An 18,928-nucleotide genomic window follows, 5' to 3' on the forward strand; every position below is an offset into this window, starting at 1 on the left:
CATTCACAACCTCACACTGCTTAACTTCACAGATGCTCAGCTTCAACTTCAAAACCAGCCCCCACTTTTCACAATTTCAGGCGTTAGAGTGTGACTTTGTAACATACAGCAGTTTCATAGAGGGATTGCTAAATGTATTCCTGTGTATTTGATTCCTTCACCTTCATCTCTCAGCTGTTGGCTGCGCATGTCTACACATAATTTGCACAAGCACTTTAAATTAGCTTTAATTTCAGCAATGCTAAGTTTTGCCTTGACCTGTTCATATATCCTGTTCCCCATAAAGCTGCAGGAATGCCTCAGCTAACCAAAGGAGAGGGTGGTGGAGGCGGAGAGCCAGCAGACTGTGCTTTCTGGCAGCAACAGCAGTTTGTGGAGCTGCTGACATTGGCTTTGTACTCAGAAATCAGGCAGCCTTTCGAACTATCAAAGCTTTCCAAAACAATAGTCTGGTAAAATGTACTCTGAGGACAAAGCACTGTGAGGGTACCATGGGTGAAAACTTTAATCCAGCATTGTGCCTAACAGCAATGCACTCTCTGGATGCCCTCAGACCACACAGCACACGTGTGCATGCCTAGACATTGGAAAACCCATAAATGTGTCAAAGTTAATCCCTCCAAAACTAGCACAAGCCAAAATTAAGGTAGTGTGTAATTTATTCATTCTTTCTACACGTGGACATAACACATATATAGAGCAGAATTACTACCACAAAGTATATTTGATTTATATAGCACATGAAATAGGCTACCCTGATTAATTCTATTTCATTAGTTTACCTTATCCCAAATTCTCAGTGCATGGCCACACACTTTCTTTACTCCACACTTTTCAGATGTGCTGCCTTAGATTTATATTTCATACCCATTATACACCACAAGTTTGCATTAAACACATCAATGAAATTATTTCACCCACACCCTTGTGAGGTGAAATAATTCCATCCTTCCATCCCCCAGAAGTGGAGTTTTGCATCACCTGGTCTAAACTGATACTTTCAAGTCAAATTTCCTAGTGGCTTCATGGACAGCTGCAAGTGCTCAGCCCTTTGCAGCAGATTCCACTTGCACTGGTGAAGGGGCCTGAACTGGGAAAGCTTTGTCAGCCTTTAGTTTGGTTGACTTAGTTAAACTTATCAGCAGATGGTAAAGGGGATAAGATATGACTCAACCACATCTTAGGAAATAACCCACTATGTTAGGGAAGCACACATCGCTGTCTCCACCAGAGCCATGGGATTCTGCAGGTCAAATGCAGACACAAACACACACTCCACATCCTTGCTGTCCCCACCCAGTCCCCTTGAACCTGTGCACCTCATGAGACCCACAGAAATGCCTCAGCTCCACAGCTTGCCTTCCAAGCCTATGCTGATGCTTATGGCTGCAAGCCCTGCAGCCCCAGCAGAACTTCTGTCTGTGGGAACTTGGGCTGGACCTACCTGCAGCCCCCTCTGTCTTTTTGCTGTGCCCTTAGAAGCAGGACTGTAGTCCCTGCAGGCCAGAGGGTGATTTGCCAGAGTATCCACTGCTCTTTAAATAACATTCAAACAGGATCCTTTTCTTGGTCCTCCCTGCAGCAGGTGCTGATCCCTCCTGTACTGACTCAGGAAGGGCTGGGAGTGCTCTGCAAGGGCAGCAGCTGGAGCAGCCACCTGCAAGCCCCTGAGCTATGGGGGTGCCATGAAAGGGGCAGGAAGATGCATACACTCGAGCACAACCTGCAGATGTAAGGCAGGAGAAGGGTTTTTCTGTCTGGAGTATGAGGATGGAAACAATATCTCAAAATCAGGCTAATGCAACCAATATGCCTTATAAATACCTTGTAGGCATCTTGATCTTTCCAAAGAAGGGTCTCTCTCTGTCTCTTAGGCACAGAGCTGTGGGATAAAGCTCTGAAATATAAGCACTTTTCAAAGGGAAAAAACTGATAGCCCTATGAACAGTAAAGCCTGCTCTCCTCAGCTTTCCCTCCTTTACAATAATAACCTCGTTTCCCTTATATCCTCACTACAGCTGCATAGGCAAGAGACAACAGTATTGTGCTTGGGGCAGAGGTGCTCAGGCTGCTGGGTTCTGCTGCTTTTGGGGTGTGGGAGGTAATGTTGATCTCTTTTGCCTTCCTCCTGTGCTCCATTTTCACCAAAACCTCTAAGGAATTACATATTAGAGCTCTACCTCCCCATAAAATTTCATTGAACTTAAGTAGGAGCCCCAAAGTTTTTTGATTGGTCCTGACAGAATCGGGCCCTTCTGAAGGTCCAGCATCCCAGGCTTCAATCAGCTTGACCCAGCCACTGAAAAAAGCTGATTGACTGTCAGTGTATTCCACCACCATGCCTTTTCTCCTTGGTCATTCAAAGGTTCCTGTACCTGTGTGATGAATGAGACTACAAATTCAGCTAAAGTAAAAAAATAAATTTATTTTCCCAGATGAGTTTCATCTGGACCAAGTCCTGATCTGGTTTATGGCACTGACTGCCTGAAATTTCATGCTGACATGCGAGCTGGCTGGAGTACAATGAATTCATCAGTGGCACTCTGGTTTATGCTGTCACGTATGTGGAAATACAGCTTTAGCCAAACTAAATCCACCATTTTAATATCACTTAACTTAGAAAGGCTTTAGAAGATTTTATTTAATATTCTCATACCTGTATTTTGCATTAGCCATTCTCTCAAAGTTAAATTGGCTTTTCAATTCTTCAGATGTTCATCCTTTGTTTCTTTTTAATTCAGTTTGTTATACAATCAGTGAAAAGAATAATTTATTGATGGTTTTCTCTAATTGAATGTGATTGCTATGTCTCCCCTCAGCCTTCCAATCTTTCTTGGTCACACAATAGTTCTGGGAGATGGTATTACAGCTTGTACAAATTGTGGGTCTAAACTTCAGTAATCCTGAGGAAGTAGAAAATCTCCACCTCAGGGAAAGTTTAGTTTATCCTCCTCTAAATCCTTCCAAAATCAAACACACATGGATAGCAAAGTTTCATCCAGCAATGAGACTGAATCCAACTACTCATGAAGCAAAGCCTGAGTAAATGGATTCCTGGATGCTGGAAATGTAGACTAAAACCAAGGGCAAGCTCCCTAAAGTTGCTGGAGTAGCACTTGAATGGCATCTCACCTCGCAGTGATACCTGCCACAGATGAAACCTGACTGAACTCTGGCATGCCAGCTGTGCAGGACAGCATGCTCTGTAGTGACAGCCCACGGCACAGAAGGTGACCTTCCCACCTCTGAGTGTGCCTCCTGCATGGACCTTGCTGGTCACTCGCTGCTGCCCATCTTGCTCTCACAGCTGTGCATCAGGCAGTCACAAAGGAGTCAGTGAAACTCATTTACAGGGTCAGCTTCCAAGGGTACAGGCAATGTCCAAAAAGATTCCCTGCAATGGACCTCTGCCACTGACTGTGCAGAAACAATAGATACAGAGAACTCAATAAGCTGAGCCAGTAAGAGGTTTTGGCTCCTTTGCTTTTTACCTTGAAATTCTCTCTGCTCACGTACTCTCTGCTATCAGCTCAGATGGCAACCCACAGTCATGCACTTACATAAGAAAGTATGAAGGGCTATCAGGAGAAGAGAAACTGATGAAGTGTGTCTGTACTGTTTACCCTGTTGTATTTCCAAATTGTGTGCTTCCTTCATCCTTGGTTCTTACCAAGTGTAATCTGACCCATCAAAACAGATCAGTGTGACCTGTAACACTGTCACAGAATATCTTCTGATATTTTGGCCACTTTATCAGAGGAAAATACCCTGATTTGTGAAATCTTCAGTAAAATTTTAATGTATATTTCCCTGTATTTTCTTCACAAATTTGCAGAAGAAAGTTCCAGTGGGAAATATAGGCATATATAGAGTTGTAGCAACATCAAAAGGTTTGTCGCTGTTGCTATTTATTTATAGAATTTAAATAGGGGAGTACAGAACAGGTAACTTTCCATTGTAGTTGCCTGCTCTGCACAGACAGCATTTAAATCTCTTTAGTCACAGAGTAGAATGTGACTTTTAACACAAAGCCATTGGATGAAGCACCATGGTAATAAGGGGGATGAAAAATGGTGGGAGGGGAAGGGGGAAGCACAGTGTGAGGCAATAGGGAACAGAGGTCCTGTGCCTCACCTCACTGACAAAGTGACAAAGCAAAGGTGACAGCAACCATGTGCTAAGAGTGTCTCCATGTTTCAAACAATTCAGAAAGGACACCTGTACAAAGATAAACCAAGCAGTTAAACTGGCAAACAACAGTGCTATGAAGCGACATCACCAACCACAGACCACACCACTTTTGTGGTTTTAAACACACCAGACACGTCCTCTTCTGTTTCAAAAACTCTGCATAGGTCATATGGTCATTAAGCACAGCTCTTCACGAAAGCTTTCCAACTAAACTGCTTAGCACAGCAGAGCAACATCCTCTTGTTTTTTCTTCAGTGACTTGTCTCAATGTGCTTTAAAATCAGTTTTGGAAAGAGAACAAAAAAAGGAGCCTCAGAGTGGAAGGACTGCGCAATTCTTCATGTGGCAGCAGAAAACAATTAACAAACTCTAGTCCTATATCCAAAACAAAAGGGCAGCTTGAAGCAGTGTTCCTTGAGGATCAGGCAATCTTTTTAAAATAAAAAATTCTTTCTTCGAACACTTTCAAGATTTACTGTTATTACCACTATTACTACCCTTTATTACTACTCAAACACATAGCCTGGAGTAATCTACATGTAGGATATCAGTTTCTCTCCCTTGACCTTGGAGTTAAAGTTTCAGTTTAAGCAGCCAATTCTGAGTGACTGACGACCAATACGTTTCTGGAAGTTGGGCCAGGACTGCACACCCTAAAATGAGGCACACAAAATACTTCATGAGTTTGGAAAAGCCATTCCTTCACCTCTTTTGTGATAAAGTTTGTTCATTATATTCCCAATATAATGTGATTAAGAATCCCAACAATCAACTAATTTTGTCCACAGTGCCTCCTGTGCACATCAACTCGGTTACACACATTAGTAAGACCAGGTTATATTCCTTTCAGAGGACTGCACCCTGACACAGTATAAAACATTTGTCCAACGTGCCCTTAGGATGCAGTCAAGGTCCTTGGGGAACTTGTTCAAACCACCAGCCACTGTGACCTAACACAGATGTCATGCAGATTCACAGCAGCTTGAAGAAATTCTTCAGTATAGCTCACGTCTGGATTTGCTGCTTAGGGTAGTAGCAATGTAGTCCTCTCTAAGAAAATCCAGCTCCTACTAAATCACTGGTTCAAGACCACACAGAAGACCACATGATCCAATTATTGGTATAAGCCAAGCATTTTGACAAGATTTACTAAAACCAGATCATGTTTGGAAGATACAAATATCTTCTCAGTTTCAGCTATACAATTTTTCTCAAGTCTATTCTGTTCAGTTTCATCCCATTTCCCAGCATTGAAGTGAAACAGAATAAAATGAAATAGAACATAGGGAAAAAAAAAAACCCCAAACTAGAAAGAGACATTCCAAATAAAGTCTGACTTTATTGAAACCATGTTTCCTTTTGGCAGTCCGGCTGCCCCTCGACATTGCAAATATTTATGCTTTTCAATTTATTTCAATTGTAACTTTAATGCTTTACTACTTCCTTATGTGTAAGGACAACCTTATAAAACAAGCCATCACTGCTGACAGGTTTCTTTGTAAAATCAAATATGAATTCAGTTGCACATCAAGGGTTCAAAGAAAAGCAGTAAGACAATACATGTCACAAGCTCCTAATTCAACAGCTTTTTCACAGTATCTTTTTATTTCGGGCAAAAATGGATGAAACAAACCTTCAAGTAAATAGCCAAGACCTCATCGGTTTAAAAATTAGTTACTGATTCTTTAATCACCACTTGCTAAGTAACATTTCACTGGTTTTAAGCATTAAAAGTAGTAAACTCTAAAATTAAAGTTATGAATGAAGAAGTTATGTGTCGCTGTTGAGCAGCTAGCAGAGTAAAGAAAGCACCAGTTTTCAGTGGCAAGAAGGAATGACCTTTATTGTTTTGATTTCATCATATATATAGAGTTTTCAAAAGTCACCCAGATTGGTCAGTCAGAAGCCTTCCCCCAGGCCTGATTGGCCAGGTCTGCACTGCCCAAGTTCTGGGACACTGTTCCAACAACATCCAAACTTTATTTATAAAACACAAGAAAAATCCTCATGGGAAAAGCCTGTGCTAGCCACAGCTATGGAATACATCTTGTTAGCATTTATTCCTTCTCAAAATAATTATTTGTTTTAATTTTCAAGGCCAGGCTGGATGGAGCTTTGAGCAACCTGGACTAGTGGGAGGCATCCCTGCTCATCACAGAGGGTTGGAACTGGATGATCTTTAAGAACCCTTCCAACCCAAACCATTCTATGATTAAATTGTGCAGTAACACAAAAATAGCCAAAGTGTATCAAATCAAAGATTCTGTATGCAGCAGTAGGTGGCATGACAACTGCAGCTAAATCCAGCAAAGATCTAGAACGAAAACTAAGGTTAAAGAAAACATCTACACCTAGTGCTTTTATACAACTCATGTTTTGAGTTGAATGGCCTTTGAAACACTCCAGGAATGCAAAAGGTTCTACTCAATGCATGTACTAAGCTTGATTATAACTTCAGTTGTTTTTTTTTAAATAAGCAGTGGTAGATAAACTTCTCCAATTATAGATGCATTACATTTTAACATTCCAAATAAAAGAAAAGCAAGACAGCAATTCAAACACCATCATAAAGCTAATTTAGGAAAAAAATAGGAGGCATCCTACTCTGGACTATGTTCAGGCTTTGCTACCTTGCTTTAGCCAAGAAGAAAAACAAAGTAGGCTTTTCAGAAATAGTTAAACTATAAAAGCCAATACGTCAGAAAAGGCTAGGATTTTTTTCACAGCTCAAGCAGAGATAGCTACAGCAAAACACTAACTGCCTGCAAATAATGTTTGCTAACTGCATCCCGAGACACTCCAGGGACTTGCAGCCAGAGAAGCTGAGCAACCGGTTGCTCAGTAACATGAAGATGATACTGTTCAGGTACTCAAACACAGGAATTGTTAGCAATGGAAGTAAGAATTTGGTGCACTGGCTTTGAAAGTAAGCTTGGTCAAGCCTAAAGAATGAACCAGAGTGCTCTGTTTCCTTTCAGGTGAACATTTAAAGGAGAGAGTGTTTCCTGTTGCAGGCTCAGTATCACCTTTAAATGTGATCCAGTCAGTGTTTTCATGTTCTTTAGGCTAAAAACTGGATCTCATCCTTCCTACCAAATAGGCAAAACAAATGCTGCTTGCACTCAAGACTCAAATTAAATAATAACCTTTACAGGGTGGACGACTGGCCACAAGGATCCTGCCTGAATCCTCAGCCAGATAGGAAATCAATATTATTCATTCACTCTGTGATTTCTATCCGTATCTCATGATCTATTGGCAATAAGTGTTCTATACATGCTGTAACAGGAAGTAATAAAGTTGTTGAACTACTACATGATGAACCCACTCAAACAACTGATGATTTCAGACATTATATGAATTACATCAATAATGGAGAATTACAGCATGAGATCAGAAGCAAGCCAGTTTGCTGAGAAGGAGATTCTGCCTAACCCTGTAAATCCTATTACTCTGTTCCAACCTAAAAGGTCAGCTTAAAGCTCCACTACAAACAGTTTATCACAACACTTGGCTTTGATTTTGTACTGAAATAAAAGTGCTTATACTATACAGCTAGAGAGGAGAATTTATTGTAGCATTGAGAGGTTTCACTACCCAAGCAAATTCTGCACGGCTGACCAACTCTGATCTTTTGAAGTTCCGCATGCCATGCAGAAAAACAATGCTGGTTTTTGAAAACCCTGTGTTTATACTCTTCCTTACATACCTGCTTTTGCTAAAGGAGTTTTCTCCACTTGGAGCGAGTCCTGTGTTGTGGAACTCCATGTCCTAATCACAAAAATCCAAGACTGACTCAATCTCACTGTTTAAACTGAACTACAAAAAAAAGGCAAAAGAGGTTTTTTGTTTTTTTTTTAATGGTATATGAGTGGAATGAAGTGCAGGGCAGTACTGAATAGGACTCAGCACCTTCATTTCACAAAGGTGCTTCATCTGGACTCTGTACTAAATATTAAGCTTGCACAATCAGAAGTTTGAGACCAAATTGTAATTATGCCCATTGTACTGAAGAAATTTAATGCAATGCAAGCAGTATTTCAGATTCCATCAGATAAATCTATATGATTGTCATGGTTTAACCTCAGACAGCAACCCAGTCCCACACAGGCACTTGCTCACTCCTCCACCAGCAGGATCAGGGAGAGAATCAGGAGAGCAAAAGCCAGAAAACTCATGGGTTGAGACAGTTTAAGAGAGAAAGCAAAAGCTCCACACACAAGCAAAAACCAAGAAATGTAGTGCTTCCCATGGGCAGGCAGGTGTTCAGCCATCTCCAGGAGAGCAGGGCTCCTCCACACACAGCAGTGAATTGGGAATATAAACAACATCGCTTCAAACATCCCCCACTTCCACCTTCTTCTCCCCACTTTATATATTCCACACGATGTTATACGGTCTGGAATGTCCATTTGGTCAGTCTGGGTCACCTGTCCCAGGTGTTTCTCCTTCCCACCTCCCACACAACCCCAAATTCCAGGTGAGGGTGGCAGTACACCTTGGCTCTCCCAAAACACAGACCTCAGCCAAAACCAGCGCAATGATCCAATATTACTAAAATGTAATGGAAACTGTCTGCAAGTAGGGAAGTATTCTAGTCTCATGCCTAAATTACTTCAAAGCCTGAATATATTTAAAGCTGAACTTGCTTGTGTTACACATTTCTTGATTAGGATCTTGCAAAGGGAAAAGCAACTTCAGTGAGAGCTAAGAGGCCTCCAACTTGTGTTTTCTGGTTCAAGTTGCAGGGATAAGCATCATGTTAACATGGTGCTCCTATGTGTTAAATGTGGTGTTATTTAAACAAAAATTCTTTCTTTTGAAACTGAGAGCAAATTACTGAGATGACAAGAAAATGAGACACCTTATTCAAGAATTCCCGTATTTCTTCCTCACAATTGTATGTTGCATTTTTATGTCATATTTTTTCATTACTAAATTTTATCACATTAATAGCAAACAAATGACAATAATTATTTGGGTTTCAGAGCAGTTCAAAGAGAGGGACAGCATAATATCCCTGAAGCTGAGAATTTATGGTGTCTGGCCATGTACTGAGTAACAGTCACCTCCTCAGCACAGCTTTGAACCTTAACTTTCAAATGTTTCTTCATTCCAGTCTTTTCACATATTCCTGCATTGGTATTTTGAATAAAATGGAGGCCTGAGAGAGGCATGTGAGTTTGGTTTAATCATCTGCAGCACTTCTGTGCATTTTTTAGTCGAAGGTTCAGCTTCAATCATATCTGCTGTTGTAACTGTATTAAACTTCAGTTTAACAGACATAAGAGAAGTGTAACACTTAGCAGAAACATGAGAACAATTTCCATCTTTCTCTTTTTTATTTAACCACGTAAGTACATGTCAACAGTTGGCATAAACTTCATAAAAATACAGTACCTTTTTGTGCCGAAACACTAGTCACAATGTTTATATAAAGATTTTTTTCCTGCTTCCTTGAATTCAATTAACATTTTAAAAAGTGACTTCCCAAAAGCCCTTTTTTTTTAGTTTCCTTATAGAAATTTTTCCAAAATCTATTCTGTAAAAGTTAAAAAGCTAATGCATTTTCAGCCATTCTCCCTCACCCTCTCAATAAAACAGATTTTAAAAAAATAAGATGTTTTAGAATACTGATCAGTTGTTATACTACTACTTTATCACAGGTTCCCATTTAATTGACACTGTTACAGGCGTGATGGATGGTGTCCCTATAACATCCAGTATCACCAGATGCTAGCAGGGCTAAAAAGACCAGTCATATCAACAGACTGATGTGAACAAAAAAACTGAGTTGAAACAAATCCAAAACATGAATGGTACACAGCGAAACATCAGACCTTAGAAATAAGTCTTACTTATGCTGTAGAATCACAATTACTGTGATAGTTCTCGATGGCAATAAACATACAAGAACTCTACCAAGTCAGTTAAACCACTAAAGGGTGTCCTCACACTGGGTATCTCGGAAAGTGAGTTCTCTATTATCTAATTATTATACTGGTGAGACATCAAGATGACAGAAAAACAGCAGAACCAGTCTAATAATGCTGGAGCAATTATACCCACACAACTGACTACACCCATATCACAACTGGGATAAATTTCATTTTTCTTTAATGCTGCTGATGAAGTCCAGGCAGGATCTAATATATGGGGAAAGGATAAAGGGCATTAAATTTTGAAAGTAATTTCTTATCAAGTTAGGCGCTGAAGGTCTAGTTAAGGCAGTGAAGGATTTATTTTAGTATCTTTCTAAGGCTATGACAGATTTCTCCTGAATAAAGCATTTTCCCTTAAAAATTTCATGTGTATTATGCCAGCTTACACTGAATGCATAAGAATGCTAAAAACCCTTGGACACTGAGAAGCTAAACTATTGCTTACTGCAAATATTACCCTTATTAGTCTTCTTTTTAATATCAATAGGATTCCAATAACATGCACCAAAAAAATGAAGTTTCAAGTCCGCCTACAAACTTTTCCATAGCTACTTTTAGCTCTTTTGGATCAGTGTTAAATAAAATGTGCAAACATATAATCATTTGCATAGCAAATCTCAAGGGACTGACCCTGAAATAGAAATCCAAACTGTTAGGTTTAAGATATTTCTATAATCAGAATTCACTTAAAATGGTAAAAAATAAAATACACGTTTTTCCATTTTAAGTCTAGTAAAAAAAGGTATTTCTGATTTAGAATTCTTACAGTTACTAGCGTAAAGATTTGAAAGACTGACGCTTCGTTGCATTGAAATGTTATTCCTTTGGAATCTTCAAGACTCTGTAATTGCTGTTTTCAAATACTGTGATGAAATATGGCCTGGAATCCTTGCTCATAAGGGTACATAAAGGAATTTTTCCTCTATTAGCAGGATCTTCGACATCCCAAATTTCAGGCATACTGCAGCCAGGCCTAGAAAATAGGAATACAAAAATGAATTCAGAAATACCATAAAAAACCCATGAAGCTTGCTTCATAGTGCTCCATGAATACTTGATTGTGCCATCTGTATTTTTTTAATGTTTGTCTTTATACTAGAAAGATTATCAGGTTACAAAATCAATAAATGTAGTAGTAATTTTAAAATAGTATTGAGAATGTGTAAAATGCATCTGGCATTTGTGGTTATGTAATTAATAAAGAATTAATTTGGAGGAGGAAGCACATAAAACAACTCAAATTATACAATATGTTACACATTACCAGGGACCCTTAAATCTTATAAAATAGAGGGTGGTATACACATTCCTAACATTTCTAAAGAAAATTCAGGAAATAAAACACCTTAAAAAAGAAATAACTCCTTGTTTTTTCACAAAAGATCATAGCCAACATCAATTCCCCACCAATTCCCCAATGTCTTTCAAAGTTAGAAATACTGAAAATGTTCTAATTTTATCAAAGATATTAGGAAAGAAACTGAACAGACACTTTTAATTTTATTCTAAATTAAAAGAAAATAAAATAAAAAATCCAAACTAACTGTATTCTGGAGACCAGAAAGAGAAATAAAGGAGGGAGGAGGGGAAAGAAAAAGCATAGCTCTTTCTGAAGAACAACTTAAATGTGAAAAAATTCTTAGTGATTATTATTGGTCACAATGTTTCGGTTCTCCAACTATCTTTTACTCTGCACCTTTCATTCATACCAGGCTTTCATTATACACACACATCTGTTTTTGCCATCACAGCATAATGAATTCTTTCCTTTGTAAATTCCTTCAGTGTTTTACAGTGAAGCTTACAAATACATACAACACAGCTTTCCAGGCGCACACTAAGAACACAAGATTGCTAATGAGGGTAAAGTCAATTATACCAATTACTGTCTAGAGATGGTGGACAAAAATTTATTTTGGACACTTTTAATAAATAAAGCACAAATCAGCATTTCAAAACTACCAGTTAATATGAATCTTAGACTACATATTGGAGCGGTGTATCATTCTTCTCGGTGAGAAAGAGGGCAATTACTCACTTTTTTCTGCTTACACACAATGACTCTTCAAGAATGTAGTAATTCACTCCTAGTTTTATCAAATCTCTTTTTACTTGGTTTGCAGGTTTTCGACTGTACATGGAATACACTACTTTAGTTCTGGCCCTGCAAAAAGAAACATCTAAGAGTTAGCTGCAATATGGCATGAAAATGTAAGCTTTAGTTTCACAAGGTAACTACGCTAAAGCGAAGTTTACAGTAACTGTGCCATTTGCTGAAGTGTGATCATGTCTTCACAAATGAAATTATTCCAAGAACATATACAATCAACATATACAGGAGACAACTTTGTAAGAAGATCCATGGTTTCTGAGAACTGAAAGTGTAAAGATGTCAAGGCAATGCATTCACCATGTAATACTCCAGGCTAGAAATGACCTTGCTTGGACTGGAGGTGACCAGAAGGCATCAATTCTCTGCCCAGTCTCTCCATGGAAGATCACCCTCGCTACATGTCATTATGGTCATATTGCCCTTGCTTGGACATTTTGAAATGCAAAGTGCAAGACCTGGTATCTGCCTATGGTGATCAAGTGAAATCAGCACTTGCACACCATGATCCTGTTTTGGAACTAGATGACCTTTAAGGTCCCTTCCAACCCAGGCCATTCCATATCACATCCAGCAGTTTCCTTCTTTGAATGTGCAAAGCATGATGCTGTTAACTCCCATTCACTTTCTGATACTTAATATAGGTATTTTATTGTACCTCACCTTCCCCAAACATGCCCTATCCCGTGTTTTTGTAACTAGGATAGAATATTTCAGTGGAAAGGGACCTACAGTGACCATCCAAGTCCAACTTCCTGACCAATTCAGGGCTGACCAAAAGTTGAAGCCAGTTAATGGCAGACAGAGAACTAAGGACATAAGACACATAAAATGAATCCCTGGATTCTCTTTTATCCCTCTTTTATCCCTCTCTATCTTCCTGCTTCCTTGCGCTGGAGTTTTTTTAAGCAGTTTCACCAAATTAACAAAAAAATGATGCTACAATATTAAATGTAGTAAAGAAATTCATGACCTTTTCAGATAAATCAATTTCAATTTAGGCAAATATTCTGATTTTGAAAATAACAAAAGTACAAATCTTAGTAATTCCATTATAAAATTTCAGCTTCAGTTAACAAGTTATCACAAAAAAATGACAGCCAATCACAGAAAGGTAATAGAAATAACTAAACTGGCTATCTTGGAAAAAAATCAAATGTGTCTACAACATCAGGAGTAACTAGCATGAAGAAAAGATATAACAGTACACATTAAATCGAATTCTATAATTTACCTCTGATTTTCTTGTATGTGAGTTTGAAGTCATATCTGTACCTAGAGTATATCCTTTCTGATGAACACAAATCCTGAAGAAATAATGCATGACTTTTCAATCTGACTAAAATCGTAAATCCAGTTCTATGAAGTTTTAGCAAACTTTACAATATAACATGATGCCATGTCTACTGTATATTACAAACATTATGAGAATCAATTACAGATACAAACAAAACCTCAACTGCAAAACTTACCTTAATCCTGCATCTTCATAGTGAGGATGATTTACAATAGGACGAAGTGTAGACAATTTAACACTTGCCATTGTAGGCATTGCTCCTGCAAAAACTGCATCTGAAATACACAGTCAAAGGCATTTTTGAAATGAAGAATCAGAGCAGAGAAGCAATTCAAATATCTGAACAGAAATCCTGTAAAAAAACCATTAAGAGGGTAGGATACTCTATTTTTAAAGGCCATATGTGGCATCAACAGAAAATGCACAAAATCAATTACTGAACTCAATATAAGCCATTAGATAACTGAGCATCTAAGAATGGAAATTTAATACATCTGTTATTGAATGGATAGAATAACATACTCATTTTAACAACACGTTTTTATTTGTCACTTCTTTCACCAGTGCTAATTGGACAACAAAATCTCAGTCCACTATGGCTTTCCCATATATTCCTTCTAAAAAGGCAACTACTTTGGTTCCAACCAGTTTTCTGACACATTTTAGGAAAAGGAGAGGTGCAATCACAGTACACAGACGTCTCTAATTCTCTTCTAACAAAATGCTGATCATGGACCCACATACAGGACCAGTGTCATTTAAGTAAAGATCAGCTTTAACTGGACTTGGCAAAGATGCTTTTGTTGGAAATACTACACCAGTGGTTAGAACCTCCAGATCAGTAGCCTGATCTACTAGCAAACTTTCGGTGCTTTTTTTTTTTTTTCCATTGGAGATGGCTTTTATGTGGATAAGTAGACATGACAGCTTTAGGATAGTCCCAAGGCAAAGCCATGGATAGTATCAACACCTCTGCAGTCATTCATGACAGGTTCCATGGTTTGATCTCACAGTTACATGGGGAACATCCCACATTATTAAACAGTTTACCTTGTCTGGTATTGACTTTTATCCACTCTAAAAGTTCTTCCTGTGGCAAATTGCTAAATTCTCCCATGATGTTCCACTGAGTTCGAAGGTTTGCAGATCCCTCTATTGTCATCAATGCTAAAATAGCAAAGACCAATGTTTTGGGCTGGATTTTATAGAAGAGCCATCCAAACAACTGAAATGCAAGAATCAATTAATTCCTAGACAACAATTCTGTAGTGCTGTATGCAGAACAATTCATTTTTATTTCTCTATGAGGAACCTAACATATACTATGTTACGAAACATCTCAGCTATTGCTTCACCACTAAGCTTCATAGTATTATAATTCAGAACATAGTAACATAATATACAATATATATTATATTTCAGATTATAATTCCTAAGAATTATTCATGTTCACCAAATAATGGACATTACATTTGCAATTAAAAAAAATACACATTAATGCGAACTTTTAAAATTGTATCTCAAATGTCAAAATCTGAAAGTAAAGCTGATACAATAAAGCTAACAACTTTTACAGTATTTAACCTCCTGTTTACATATAGAGCTTTTATCTGTAGTATGCAAATTAGATTTTACTGCAAACTTCTGAAACATATCAGAAAAACAGACTTTGGGCATAACAAGTTTAATGCTGCTTTATATCCTACTCTTTCCTTTCTTGAATTGGGGCTTGCATTGTTTCCTAAAGACAATTTGCTGGAGGCTCTAAGCAAATATTCATAAATATGTGAAATGGGTAGTTAAAAAAGTAGTGTAAATTTGCTGTGTTGAAGCTTAGTTTGAGAAGGAACACTTCTCATGCGTATTTTAACTAAAATAAGAAAGTATAAATTACTTTTTTTTCCCAAACTATTTTTAATTAGAAGCCTTCACACTTCAAAAATATCAAATCCACACTAAATAAAAACATTTCATTCACAGTACCATCACCTGTTTTTTGGTTTTTTTTTTAATTAAAGCATGAAACAACAAAATAAAGTCTCTCAGTAGAAGCTCCCACTAGGCTGACTACATCAATTAGGTAGTGCGTGTTATCTTTCTTATAAACTAACCACAAACTACCTCAGATTATTAAAATTCTCCAGCCATCTTTCCAAAAATACAGTGTACTCTACTCTCATCCTCAAAGACTCATTAAACACTCTAGGAAGAACAACAATACTATCCAGGGAAAGTTAATATACCAAACAGGCCTGACCACTGTGTGGATCTGGAAGGATGAAGTGAAATGAATTCATTTCTAAGTTGCTCTACATGAGCAAACCTCCTTTTCACCAGCAGTTGCAAAAATGTCACTTCATGGGCGTGTTAGAACTTTGGCAATTCCACGGCTTTTCAAATCAAAGAAAATTACATTCTTGTCACGCTTTTATAAAACCTCATTGATGTTCAAAGTTTCTGAATTTAGCACTATTTTGTTTACATAAGGAGCCTAGAATGGTTGAATATATATGTAATGCAAAAGAAGCATTTCTTTCATGAGATGCTGTTCCTTATGTGGCTTTTTTAAAAATCAATTCAAGGTTTTTTGTTGATTTTTTTTTTTCTAAATGAATACTTTAAGCCTTTCTTCAGCTATTTTATTTTCTTTTCAAAATTTCCACTCAGGATAATACAATTTCCCCTAACAGAAAGAGCAAATGCGTGGATGTAAACGGTCAAAAGTCTGAACAGAAAATACAGCAGACTTGGGCCTAACTTGAAGCACAAACAGTAAATTAAATGACAAAACTGAATTGATCCCGAATTTAATTACTCCTGTTTGTTCAACTTCAGAGAAGTTAAGGTTCTAATCACAGGTTTCTAATACTTAAAATGCAGTTTTACAGAAGAAGGGAGTTACTCCCTTTGCAAAGATGCAGCTATTTTATATTTTTATTTCAATAAAAATCCTTTCTTGGAAATGTGTTGTAAAGTGAATTACTTTCCAATGAAAATCAACATTAGGCCACGTTTTTTCATCAGAAAGCATTCCAGATAATGAAAATATTCTTTATTAGAAAAAGAACATTATCATTTTTATTGCCCACCAGCTGCCACAAGCTGATGGTAATGGAAAAATGGAAGTACAGGGATTCATGCAATCGGCTGAAAGAATACAACATACAAAATTTCTTTTCCATGTGCAAATAATAATTTTTAGCCTCAAAATAAATTAGATATACTAACATACGGTCATACCACTGCAGATAAATTTTCATGATCTGCGAGATGAAAGGATAGTGTTAACCTCCATTCCAATAAGATAACTGCCTATGTTAAATTTGCTTAAATTTTTCTTGCATCTGTAAAACCAAATTGTCACTTATGCTTCATTCAAACATCTAAAACTTTATCCCATGCTAAATGTATAGAGTGTAATCAATCATTTGGTCACAAGTCTCATCTTTCCCTTCCCATATTCCTCCATCCAAAAAATTCTGGATCAGTATTGTATGTACAGTCAGATTTTTCAACCTCAAAAAACTACTTCTCCTCAGCAGCCAGTAGGATAGAAAACGCTCATCAAAACACTTGATATTTTCCTGGCCTTACAAAAAAAACCAAACCAATGAAAACAAGAACAAAAAAAAGGTTTTCTTATTGCTTGCATAAGTCTTAGAAGTGATCTGTTCAAGATGAACAGCCTTATGGGCCAGTGTTTATCATGCTGAAGCCAGTCCTCTATTACCTGGAAGATTACCAGACTCTCCCTACTACAGAAAGCATTCATCAGTCACACCAGAAAAAAATCCAGCTTGTCTTCTCTGGGTATCAATCAGCACCAACCCAGGGAACATGCTGAACAGGCAGAAGAACCTTCACTAATAATAAGACAAGGAAATCAACTTTATTTTCACTTACACTGTTCACCTGAAGTTGGGTACACTTGAACACTTCTCCTAAGGCCCAAACCAGGACCCGGATATTCCCAGGCTGTATTTTATGAGGATGCTAATGCATCCTCTTATGCACAAAAGGAATGTCTGAACTGCAGCAATCTAAAGCCCTTCCCCAGCACTCATGACCTATTTCTTTCAAGCCAACTATGCCTCCATGATGCTGCAATGAAGGAAGGCAAAGTCACTGGATCAGAGTCACCTGATCCAACAGGGGCAGCTCCCAAAACAGGTAATCATCTGCAACTGCAGCTTCCTGAGAAGCTTACTCTCACTCTACGATAGGAGACAGCAGAACAACCAAAGGGCCAAAATGCAGCTGGAAACAGCAGAAAGAAAATATATTGACAAAATACTCTGGACCTGTCCTCCCTGCCAGTATTTACACACTAAGGACATGTGGCATCCTCCAAGATCCAACACACGATTATGAAAAGCACCAGCATTCATTAACTGGCCTGATGACTTCAGCTGTAGTACTAAAAACCCACAACAATCCAGGAAGAATTAGTGAACTGCTATTATTTAGGTGCTTTAAATAAAATAAATCATCACGTGGCTAAAAAAGCAGTACAGATTTTACTGTGGCACAAAATATATAAATACTTTTAGTCCTGAACTTCACTACGAAACTCTACTACTACTACTACTTCTACTACCACCACCACCAACAGGGCAGAAAAGCCCATCAAGAAACACACAGTTAAAAAAAACTTAAGAACAAATCAACTTTGGACAGAATTACTTTAAATCATAATTGTTATCCAGAAATTGCACGTTAAAGAACTGTTCTTCATTTTGTTTTCTGACTTTTGAAAAGCAGCTTAATTTCAAATTACTCAGAAACACCTTACAGAAGTTCACTCAGAAAAATCTAACCAGTGCAACTCCTATTGCTTAAACAACCAGACCCCCCTAAGAGGATGCCAGCATTTCAAGAAAAAACAAGAGCTGGAAAACCAAACACCTCTGAACCTTCCAGAATAGTGTGTAGAAGAAAAGTAAAGTTAGTTCCTAAGTCCCAATACTCAATTACAAGGTGGCTAAATAAAGAGGTTTTGACAATTTCTTAGCATTTTATATTTAAACTGTACAGATTCATTTGATGTTGGCAAACACTCAGCACTTTCACCTAGGCCAAATACATCAGGCATCAAAAAAGTGATGAGCACAACATTTAAGCAGACTGACACTGTGTAACCTGTCCAGCGTTATAAAGAACTGCTGCTCCCTAAATATCATTCAGGAAGCAATTTAGTTTTCTGGAAAACAATCATTTGTTCAGCTGGCTTAACATGAGATAGTTTTCTCCTCTTTGCGTAATTCTGTCTCATTCGCTCATCTTCCAGTTATTTGACACCGGTATCAGCTGCTTCACAGACAGGAACTGCCTTCACCATACCACCCTAATTCACCTTTAGACACTTTCTACAAAAATCAGAGCACAGTG

At 37.9% G+C, this 18,928-nt stretch overlaps 1 protein-coding gene and 1 long non-coding RNA gene across 2 annotated transcripts in view; both read right to left on the reverse strand.

Annotated features, from left to right (window-relative positions):
• LOC146441304 (uncharacterized) overlaps nucleotides 1-1,899 on the reverse strand; it is an 80,772-nt gene extending 78,873 nt beyond the window's left edge. Inside the window, exon 1 of the long non-coding RNA XR_014850430.1 lies at nucleotides 1,825-1,899. This is a non-coding gene — a long non-coding RNA (uncharacterized LOC146441304). The remainder of the gene's footprint in view (nucleotides 1-1,824) is intronic.
• Nucleotides 1,900-6,649: 4,750 nt separating this feature from the next.
• DPY19L1 (dpy-19 like C-mannosyltransferase 1) overlaps nucleotides 6,650-18,928 on the reverse strand; it is a 48,193-nt gene continuing 35,914 nt past the window's right edge. Inside the window, exons 20-23 of the mRNA XM_085051399.1 lie at nucleotides 14,591-14,765; nucleotides 13,716-13,815; nucleotides 12,172-12,297; nucleotides 6,650-11,106 (exon numbers count right to left, since the gene is read on the reverse strand). Coding sequence (XP_084907525.1) covers nucleotides 10,950-11,106; nucleotides 12,172-12,297; nucleotides 13,716-13,815; nucleotides 14,591-14,765 — 558 coding nt within the window. The 3' untranslated portion in view covers nucleotides 6,650-10,949. The remainder of the gene's footprint in view (nucleotides 11,107-12,171; nucleotides 12,298-13,715; nucleotides 13,816-14,590; nucleotides 14,766-18,928) is intronic.

This window comes from Lichenostomus cassidix, chromosome 2 (genome assembly GCF_008360975.1).
Source record: "Lichenostomus cassidix isolate B80296 chromosome 2, HeHo_3.0, whole genome shotgun sequence".
NCBI classification, from domain to species: Eukaryota; Metazoa; Chordata; class Aves; order Passeriformes; family Meliphagidae; genus Lichenostomus; species Lichenostomus cassidix.